Raw genomic sequence first — 11,325 nt, 5'->3', positions numbered from 1 at the left:
CAAGGCCTGGTTCTTGATAAGTAACCCCGGTGGCTACATTGGTCCAGTGGCGAGTGTTACAGCTAACCTGATACAGGCTCTCTTCTCGTTGGGTAACTTCCCAAGTTTCACCCACTCTTGGTCCTGAGAGTTCAGGTTGAGGTGGCCCTGGTTCTGGAGTCCACTCTGGCTCCTGGGCTTCTTCCTCGCTGTCACTTGGCATTAACTCTGTGTCATCGTCTGGCCCAGAGCTGTCGTTGTCTCGATACACATAGTCCTCAGGGGGCGTGCTGACGACGGTTTGCTCGAGCTGATCCACGACGCTCGCGGAATCTCGCTCGCTGTCGTCAGAATCGCCCAACTGGGTGTGGATGTGATTCTCCTCGAGCTCGTCTGTAGTCATGTGTCGATACGTCGCGGCGAGTTGTCGTGTTGGTTCATTGTAAGAGCCACGTCCCATTGCGTTGGCATGTTTCTTGTCTGTCCACGACTTCTTTTGTCGATGAGAGCTGGCCATGTGACCAGGGAGGCCACACTCGAAGCACAGCTTCTTTTCTCGTCGCTCGCTCATGACTTTCTTAGATAGCCCGCCGTTGCGCGGCTTTCCTTGATGACTTGGCTTCCGGAACGTCGCATCGAGTTCCATTTCCCGAGGGTAGAATGGTTTCTTGTTATTGCCCCCTCTTCCTTGGTGCATGTGCGTTCCGGAGCGGTATTGGCCTTTCTTCTCGAGTGCCCTCTCGTAGTTTCGGTTGTCAATCTTGACAGCCATTTCGATGAGTTCTTGCAAGTCGGTAGGCGCGTCCGATCTTGCTATCTCATCTTTCACTCCGTCTTTCAACCCTTTGTAGTACTGTGCCCGAAGGGCGTCGTCATTCCAGCTGGTCTGATTCGCGAATTGCTGGAAGGCGGCAGTATACGTGGTCGCTGACCCGACCTGCTTTAGGTTCTGGATGTAGTCCGAGAGGAAGGTCTCGATCCAGTTGAAGGCAGATCCCCGGAGGAAGGACGAAGCCCAAAGGACTTTGTCAGTCTCCGTGGCGAACTGGTGACCGTTGAAGCCCGTATAGAGCTTAACCTGCGTGAGGTATGCTCTGAGCTTGGATCGGTCTCCGTTGTAGAGATCCGGGGCGGCGATCTTGGGTATGTTCTTTGGGTCGAAGACCTTGGCGGGAGCCGAGTGGTCGTTCGACGATCCTTTGACGGAGGACATGTTGTCTTCGTGAGTCGGTACCTCTGACGAGAAGGTGCTCAAAGTGTAACGGTCCGGTATTTACTCGCTGTAAATACAGAAGGCTGCAGTTGATCTCTGATGATCGAGAGGTAGGTGTATCACGTAGACGGGAAGACAGTTACTAAGTATCAGAATACTATTTGAAGTTGAGCACGAAGCTCCTATCTAATGGCAGACGTGCCAGTCTTATATAGAACCTTCGTTCTCCTTGGATCCCACAGGTCCCTTGGGATCCTTCACGACATAGTCGTACTGGATCCCTTGGGATCCCCTGGGATCCGTCACGTGACCCGACCGCGGAAGGCCGCTGCCAGATCACCGTGACCTGCAATACTACTATAATGTAATGCTATGTGATACATGTTCCTTAGACCTTATTGGTTCCTGTGAGCTTTACTCCTAGGAGCCGTCCGACTCCCAGGAGTACGCCTGCTCTGAGGATATTTCCTCCTGGGACCCAGCGGGCTCCCAGGAGCGTCCGTAACAGTAATAACAGATAAATACCTATATATCAGCGATATTCAGCTTCTTAGTAACTGTTTATTCGACTTCTAGCTAAGGCTTATCCTAATCCTAACTAGTCCTTAGCTCGTACCTGTACTTTAACTAGTATAGAGATATTCCCAGAGACTCGTATAAGAGAGTCAGTTAAGCGTAGTCTATTATTAGTAAGAGTTTAAACTAATTATCTTAGTAGTAGTTAATAAAAGGCTAGAGACACTAATCTAGGTATTAATTCATAATCTCTATCTAACTATCCGTCTAAGCGTAGTAAGTAGTAGAGAGCTTAACTTTAATACTGAGGATATAGTAGAACTTATTCTAGAAGAAGAAGATAAACTATAAGCCTTTATCTAATACTATTATTTCCGGGGGCCTATTAAACTTCTAGTAGTTAGAGATAAATAGTTATACTAAGTCACGAGCTATATAAGTAAAGAAACAAAGGATTAATATTACTTCTTTAAAGAAATAATCTATTATAATAAGTATAGAATTATACTTAAACTTATCTTTTAGTACACTTTTAAAGTCTATAGTTAAGTATTACTATAAGCGGTTAGGGATTAGTAAAGAGTAAAAGTAGCTTAGCGTCTTATCTCTATGATAATTCGCATAATTATAAGCTAAGTAGTTTAATATAAACCTAGCTATATCCTTAAGTATACCGAGCTAGTAGTACTTAATATAAAGTAAGCCGAATATCTTAGACTTCCTAGGATAAGCTATAGAGATTTAGTTATAAATATACTAAATAAGTTATATATATAAATTATCCCTTAGGACTTAGAGCTATATTAGAACTTATAGCTTTTAGTTCTAGATATTTCCTTTTATTATCTATCACCTAATATAGTATAAATATTGTGATAGACTGATCACGATAGGCGAGTCACGTGGGTAAGGCTAATATTATAAGGCTACGAGGCTAGAGTTATACGGCGAACTTAGGACTAGCTTAGTTCACTAGCGGTTATATCCTCTCTACTTATTCTTAAGGCTCCTTAGGAACCTCTTCTTCTCACTATCTTTTCTACTTTATATTATAGCTACTAATAAATCTTTATTATACTATTATATTAGAAAAGACTAACTTTACTTATAAAGGTCCTAATATCTACTTTCACTGAATTCCTTAAGTACTTTTTAAGCGTAGTTAAGTCGTATCTTTAGCCCTTTCTTTTCTACTTCACTTCTTATACTTTATTATTTCCTTAAGTACCTTTTAAGCGTAACTAAGTTATATTTATAACTTAGGTACTACCTCTTACTTTTTACTTTTATATTTATACTTCCTTATAAGTAGTCTTAATCTTTTCTAGAAAGGCGATAGAATATAATATAGTATTCCTTCTACTATTAAACTTACTACTTTACTAATACTAAGGGAAAGAAATCCGCCTTTAACCTCTTCTCCCCTGTATATTACTTCTTATAAATATAATAGTAGAGAGAAGAATGATATTATTCTCTTAACTTCCTGCGGTAATATTATATCTCTTAAGGAGAATAATCCCTAGGACTAATAGGATTACTTTTAGAAGGAATATACTACTCTTATACTAATAGTTAGAGTTATAAAGAGCTCTAAGGAACTTCAGAGACTAGCTAAGTACTAAGAGGAGTAAGATAAAAGCTTTTATAAGATACTAGAGATACTTAAGAACTTAACTTCTAAGTCTAAGAAGTCTAAGTTATTAAGCTTCTAATAGTAAGCTTCTAATCTAAGGGATAGTAATAACTCTAATAATAGTAGATTATTCGGAGATAATCGAGATAACGCCCCTTAGGTACTAGTAGAGCCTACCCCTGCTCGCTAAAGATACTATAAGAGACTTTTACCTGAACTACGTATTAAAAAGTTCTTTAGCACTCTTAATAGCTTAGAATAGTATACTTAGTTCGCTTTTATAATAAGTAAGCTAGATATTAATACTAACTACTACTTAAGTAAGAAGGCCTAATAAGCTATAGTATATAATTATATTAAGAGCGACGCTTAGAGTTACTTACTCCCTTGCTTTAAAGTTAGTACTATAGACCCTTTTACAAATACTAAGGAAATACTTAGCTACCTTAGTAGTATCTATAGTAACGCCTTTAAGTAATAAGACACTGAGATAGCTTTAAATAAGCTCTAAATAGTAGCTAGTGAGTTATTTACTAAGTACTACCTGAAGTTCTTAAAGCTTATTTAGGATACTTATATCTTATTTACTAGGAGCCTTACTACTCGCTTTTATAACTTCTTATACTTAGCTCTTAAGGATCAGGTAGTTTATAAGTTTACTTTTAATAGAAGTTTCTAGGACTTTATCTTTATAGTGGATTTCTTAGATAAGGAGGTATACTAAACTTAGGAATAATATCAGCAGATTATAGTAACTACTTAAGCTCTTATACTAGTAGTTCGCCTCTTAATTTCTACTTTCCTAAAAAAAGGCTTAGTTACTTTTCTGCTCTCTAATAGTATTCCTATCCTTACTACTCTAACTCTAGTAGTAGCTACTCTAAAGGCGATTCTTTCTTCTTCTAAAGTAGTTACGTGCTATAATTATAAGAAAATAAGTTATATCGCTAAGAATTACCCGGAGCCTTATATAATAATAGTTACAGAAGTTAAGGTACTAGAGAAGTACTTCGGCACTAGTCTCTTCTCTAATAAGGAGGTTAATAACTTAGAGGAAATTCCTTTAGACTTAGAAAACTTAGAACCTTAAGAGAAGACTTTTTCTTAAGGTAGATACTTAATCTTAAAGAGATTAATATATATTAGTTAATAAGTAGTAAAAGTTTCACTATCTCTTATATAATATTTTATAATAGTATTAGAATTATATTACTTACACTTTCTAACTCTAAAGTAAGCGATTTCACTTTTATTAATACTCGCCTTACTAAAGACCTTATAAGGAAATTCGGTATAAAACTTACCTCTCTACTTAACTTTATATAAGTAAAAGGCTACAATAAATAAGCTAATAATATCGCTTTTTACATGATCCTTCTAAACGTTCTAATTAACTAATACGTTTAGAAGGAGATCTTATTTATTCTCTTAGATCTCAGGAATTATAAGATTATTTTAGGATAGACTTAGATAGCTTACTTCGACGTTTAGTTAAATATAAAGGACTATTATCTTATCTAGCTATATAATAAGGATATCCTTATAGTCCTTCCTTATTTAATTCCCTTCTCCTAGGATACCTTATAACTATTAGACCTGTTATAGATATAAGTAACTAACTAATAAGATATATTCTAACGCTAAGTAGCTATAGATACGGAGGACACTCTAAGACCCTCTCTCTACTAAATAGTAGTTTAGATAATAGGGGATATAGGAGAATCCGCTCTTATAAATATACTATCTACTAAATCTTAATACTTATCTCTTTCTTCTTAAAGATATTATATAATAAAGCGAGAGGATTAGAAGAAATACTATTAGTTAGAAAAGGAATAAGACTAATAATACTAGGAAAATTAGAGGACTATCTAAGAGCCTCCTACTTTAACTTATAATAGCTAGGTACAGGACTTAATTAGATAGATGAAAAAGGAACTATATAATCTTACTTTATATAAACCTCTTACTATAGTTCCGAAGGATATAGTATCCTTTTATTAGTATCCTACTAAGAAAGGGAAGACTCCTCTAAAGATAGATATTACTAAGATTAACGCTATAGTATTCTATTATATCCTATAGCTCTCTAGATCAGAATTCTTTATAGTAACACTAAATAAAATTAATAAGGTAATCGACTAGGTAGCTTAGAAGGCTAAGTTATAGAGTTCCTCTAAACCTAAGGAATTATATAAGGATATCCTGGATAAGAAGCTCCCTTACTAGTATAAAGAGTTCACTAGCGCTTTCTTAAAAATAACTATTAACTCTCTACTAGACCTTGTCCCGGGCCTAGACTATAAGATTAAACTAGAAAAGGATATTAACTACAAGTACGGTCCCTTATACTAGTAGAGTAAAGCGGAGCTCTAAGTAATAAAGAAATACCTAGAGAAGAATCTAAATAAGGGCTTTATTATCTTAAGCTATACTCTATTTACTTATCTGACTCTTTTTATAAAGAAGCTTAATAAGGGCTTACGATTTTGTATTAATTACTAAAGATTAAATAAGATCACCTAAAAGAGTAAGTATCTCCTACCCTTTATTAATAAGGTATTTACTTAATTAGGATAAGCTAAGATCTTTACTATGATTAATATCTAGAGTATATTTTACCGGATCTGAATAGACCCTATGTCTAAGGAATATACTACTTTCTATACTTAATATAGGAGCTATAAGTGTAAGGTGATACTATTTAGTCTAATAAATAGCTTAGCTATATTCTAGCGGTATATAAATAATATACTTTTCAACTACTTAGATAATATCTGTATTATATATTTAGATAATATTATTATCTATTTAAATAACCACCTGGAATATAAGGTATATATTAAGAAGGTCTTATAACGCTTGTAATAGTATAGGCTCTCTACTGATATTCGAAAGAGTGAATTCTATATTAAGAAGATTAAGTTCCTTAGCTTTTATATTACTACTGAAGGAATTAAGATTAACTTAGAGGCGATAGTATACATGAATAATTAAGAACCCCCTATAATAGTCTAAGGTACCTAGTTATTCTTAGGGTTCTATAACTTCTACTAGAAATTTATCTTTAATTATAGTAAAGTTACTAAACTACTAGTGGAACTTACTAAGACTTTAGTCCTATTTAAGATAACGCCTACCCGGCTAGCTGCGTTCTAAGCTTTAAAAGAGGCTATTCTATTCCCTACTTGCCTTAAGTATTATAATATATTATATAAAACGCGGATCAAGACTAATACCTTAGATAAGGTAATCTTAGGAGTACTATTATAGAAGTATAGTAATAGTTAGTACTTAGTTATATTCCTATTAAAGATAATAAACCCTACTAAACTTAATTACGATATCTATAATAAGGAAATACTTACTATTATATATTCTCTTACCTACTAGAGAGCGGAGCTAGTATTATAAATAGGATACTAATATTTCTAGGTATTCTTAGATTATGAAGCGTTAGAATACTTTATAACTACTAAGAAGCTTATAAGATAATAAGCCTATTAGTCAGAGATCTTAGTAGACTTCTACTTTACTATTATATACTACCCGGGAAACTAGAACACTACGGTAGATACACTATTATAAAGGGAATAAGATATTAATAGATAAATTAAGATAAAGGACGAATTACGTACTCGGACCTTGATCTACTTAAGCTAGCTAGACTTATATATTCTGAAGGAACTAGAGAAGCTCTTAGATATATACTACTTAGTTCTAGTTGAGTTTAAGCTAGATAACGAAACTAACTTAGTTATAGAGCTTATTTATATTAATTAAATATATAAAGCTCTAATAGTTTAACAGGAAGAATTAAAGGAACCCGATTTATAGTATACTCTCCGGGAAGATAGCCTACTCCTATTTAAAGGTTAACTATAGGTCCTAGACGTAATGAAGGGATTCACAATCGCAATAATCACATCCGGCCCCTCATCTGATTTCCGCCAATCTGCACCACCCTCCCCACTTACTTACCCACAATAACATCCTCCCTCTCAAATCTACCTATAAGATCCCCTTCCTATTCGCCATAAATCCCCCTCCCCCTCTCCCCTGCCCCCGTCAGAAAAATAAGACCCTCGCCCTCGGGAAGATTCTCAGATTTATTATAAAAGCTAGTATACTAAAACCTTTATTATCTATTACCCGGGAATCGTATTATAATACGGACTTAGTTCAGACTCAGAGAGACTACTTCTATTAGTAAGGTACTAGATAATATATATCTAAGTAATATTAAATCAGTTAATAGTAATAAGAGTGCTATAAGTAATACTAATAAAGCTGAACCGACTAATACTATAGATAATAGTAAGAGACTTAAAGTATAGACTTAGTCTGAAATAAGATCTAGAGATAACTTACTTACTATATATAAAGAAGTATATAACATAGCGTATTAGCGGAACATGTTACTAAAGCTCTTAAGTAAATATCTGCTTCTAATCGAGAAAAGAAACTATCCTTTGAAGCGTAACTATTATATAAGGTATAACCCCGACTTAACTTCTCTTTTAATAGAGTTACTACTTAGGTTTTATATAGGACTAGATATACTAAGGAAGAGTAGCTATAGAGCTTTCACTCTCTAGATATTAAAAGAATAGTATATTAAGTGTACTCTTCTTTTCGATTCCTTATTTCTAAATAGTTATTTTTATCTAAGGCCTAAGATATTTATACTAAGCTCTATTATTCTTATATTAGCTATAGTATATACTAATTAGAAGTCTAATTATAAGAAGCTTAGCTAATTAATATAAGATAAGTTAATCGTATAAGTTCCCTAGCTTAATAAGTAAGAATATAAAAAGAGCTAGAGAGTAAGCCTATTAAATAGGCTATTAACACTTTACGAAGTAGTTAAGAAGGAAGTATAAAAGAAAAGAATATTAAGAGCTATAAAGAAGAGAGCTAGTAAAGAGTATACTACTGAAAGTAATTGAACTAGTAATTCTCTTATACCTACTCCTGATATAATATAGTTATTATAAGGTTTAGCGCTTACTACGTTAAATAATAAAGTACTACCGCCCTCTCCTTATACTCTACGAACTCTATCCTATTACTAATTAATATTACTAATCCCTCTACAACTATCCCTATTAGTAAAGGATATAAATATAACACTAATCTTAAGTCTGAGTAGGATTAATTAGTTACTAAGAGTATATTAATCGCGCTATTCGACTCCCTTACTAGAGCGCCCTTCGGTGTTATTTATAGATAGCTTAATAATAAGATAGGCTGTTGAATAGTAAATACAGGTATCCTCGAGTAAAAGGTATATGTGTAACGGTCCGGTATTTACTCGCTGTAAATACAGAAGGCTGCAGTTGATCTCTGATGATCGAGAGGTAGGTGTATCACGTAGACGGGAAGACAGTTACTAAGTATCAGAATACTATTTGAAGTTGAGCACGAAGCTCCTATCTAATGGCAGACGTGCCAGTCTTATATAGAACCTTCGTTAGCCTTGGATCCCTATGGGTCCTATGATCCCAGGCTCCAGGAACCTTGGACCCTATGGTTCCAAAAGCTCCATGCCATCACGTGACACATGGTCCCGTGATTTCGTTCCTAGTTCTTGGCTTCTCTGTGCAGCAATGCTGCCGAGCCTCAGGGCCAAGACACACGTGATACTCCTTCTGAGTGCGTTCGTAACACTATCCCCCTTCTTGCCTAGCGTGGTCCCCACGCTTAAGTATGCCAAAGGAAATACCGACGACGACCCATGGCCGTCTTCTTCTTTCATCATGTCCTCCAAAACCACCAAATACAAACAAAGGATAGCACTTGCTGAAACGATCAACTCCTACGGCTCGCCCAGCATGCCGTGTTCCAATTGTATTCGCTACCATCGCAATTGCGTGGTCCTGAATGAGAAGTCCCAGAGGTGTGGGGAGTGTGTCCGTCGCGGCGTGAAATGCGATGCTCTTCAGGTTTCTATCGACGACCTCCAAAGTCTTCGTATGGAGGAAGATCGCCTGAAGTTTGAGAGAGATATGGCCTTCGAGGCGGCCATGGCCGGCCTGGCTCGCGTCCGCGAGCTCGAGCAGCGCCAAGCCGAGCTTCGCGAGCGAGGGAGGGAAATGCTTCGTCGTGGTCTGAGAACTCTGGATGAGTTGGACGAGGCTGAGGCAAAAGAAAGAGTGGAGAAGGCGGAGGCGCGGGAAGCAGCGGAGAGGGAGAAGCAAGCTTCTGCCGCTCGGCCACCTACACCGCCGCCCGCCGGCGACTCCTCCGAGTTCCACCTGGTTGATGAACCGCTGCCTGACTTTGGGAACTCCTTCTGGGAAGACCTGGGTTTCGTTGATGGAAACTTCGCAGCAACCCAGGGCAGTGGAGGTTAGACTTGGGTTCCCAGGTGTTTTCTGACTGTGGGTACCCCTTCCACTTGATCAAATATCGTGTTTTGCCGTGGTAGTTCTGACAGTCGAGGATAGCCTCTACTTCGTATTCGGCGTTCGGATTGACCGGTTGTATTTCGGTGACAGGAGCAGGCGGTGCTCCTGGCGGTGCTGGTTCGAGGAGAGATATGTGGAATACTGGGTGGATGTTCATTGTCTTTGGCAGAGCTAGTTGATAATTGACTGGTCCCTTGACTTTGGCAATCCTGAACGGTCCTAGCTTTTTGTGATCCAATTTGTGACTTGGTCTTTTGGTTGCGATATTCTTTCTGAGTAAGTAGACTTTATCCCCCTCCTTGAGCGTTGGTCCCATGCTACGCTTTCTGTTGTAGTAGATCGCAGATCTCTGCGCGATGAAGAGAATATCGGCTGACAATTCTTCATGGAGCTGTTTAAGCTCATCTGCCTGTAGTATGGCTTCTTGCGCGGTACCCTGACCGGCTATTGGTGGGTTGTATGCCGTGGGATTGTGCCCATAATTCGCGTAGAACGGCGATACTCCAATGGTCTCTTGGTCCGCGCTGTTATATGCAAACTGAGCGAGTGGAAGTAGTTGCACCCAGTCGTCCTGCTTGTAGTTCACATAACACCGAAGATAAGTTTCCATTATCTGGTTGATTCGTTCTGTCTGTGCATCGGTCTGAGGATGGAATGCGGTTGACATTTTCTGCTTCATTCCTAAGAGCGCGATGAGAGTTTTCCAGAACTTCGAGGTGAAGAGCTTGTCTCTGTCTGAGATGACCTCATCTGGTATTCCGTGGCTTGCGAAGATTGTTCTGAGGAATACCTGCGCCATCATGGGCGCGTCCTGTGTTCCAAGTACTGGTACCATGTACGCGTACTTTGTGAACCTATCCGTTATTACACAGATCGAGTTGTATACGATTCCTGTGACTGGGTCTTTCGAGGGTGGTAGCTCGACCACGAAATCCAAAGCGATTGATTTCCATGGGCGAGGTGGTGTTGTTGGTGACTTCATGAGCCCATACGGAGCATGGTGTGATGCCTTGTTCCGGATGCATGTGTCGCACGACGCTACCACGTCTTTGACTACCTTCCTCATACCTGGGAAGTAGTATTCCCTGGATAGCCTAGACAGTGTCTTAGCTACCCCCTGGTGTCCATGAGCGGGCAGCCCATGCCAGTGCGTGACGAATTTAATCCTGTCCCCAGTGGGTATATAGATTCGTCCTTGGTACAGAAGCGTGCCGTCTGAGGTGAAGGAGAATCCTTCGCCCAGCTGCTTCTTCTGTTCGGCTATGACCGGGTCGTTGGCATAGCCCCTCCAGATTTTCTCGGCGACCTGGCCCGTTGAGGCCAGCTGTCGGTGATTGACTATTAGCGAATCACCATCCTTCCGCAGTACGGTGTGGGATTCGTGAGTTTTGTTTGCGAGATATTCTGGTTTCCTGCTCAGAGCGTCGGCTCTGGCGTTTTCCGTTCCCTTGACATAAGAAATTCGAAGTTTAACGGTAGAGAGTGTTTCATACCATCGAACCTGGCGTCGGTTCAATTCTTTGGTCGTTGTAAAGTAAATGAGATTCTTGTGGTCCGTTAGGATCTGT

The 11,325-nt window shown here is 38.5% G+C and overlaps 1 protein-coding gene across 1 annotated transcript; it reads left to right on the top strand.

Moving 5' to 3' along the window:
* Positions 1 to 9,106: 9,106 nt before the first annotated feature.
* Positions 9,107 to 9,703, top strand: ONS95_013546 (uncharacterized protein; the record flags this gene model as incomplete). The annotated part of the gene is made up of 1 exon (XM_058507198.1): positions 9,107 to 9,703. The coding sequence occupies one exon, from the start codon at positions 9,107 to 9,109 to the stop codon at positions 9,701 to 9,703; it is 597 nt and encodes a 198-aa protein (XP_058357929.1).
* Between the last annotated feature and the right edge of the window lie 1,622 nt (positions 9,704 to 11,325).

This window comes from Cadophora gregata (genome assembly GCF_030347475.1).
Source record: "Cadophora gregata isolate MNR1 chromosome Unknown scaffold_7, whole genome shotgun sequence".
NCBI classification, from domain to species: domain Eukaryota; kingdom Fungi; phylum Ascomycota; class Leotiomycetes; order Helotiales; family Ploettnerulaceae; genus Cadophora; species Cadophora gregata.
The sequence above is the reverse complement of the archived record's forward strand: the minus strand, read 5'-3'. Positions and strand labels throughout refer to the sequence as shown.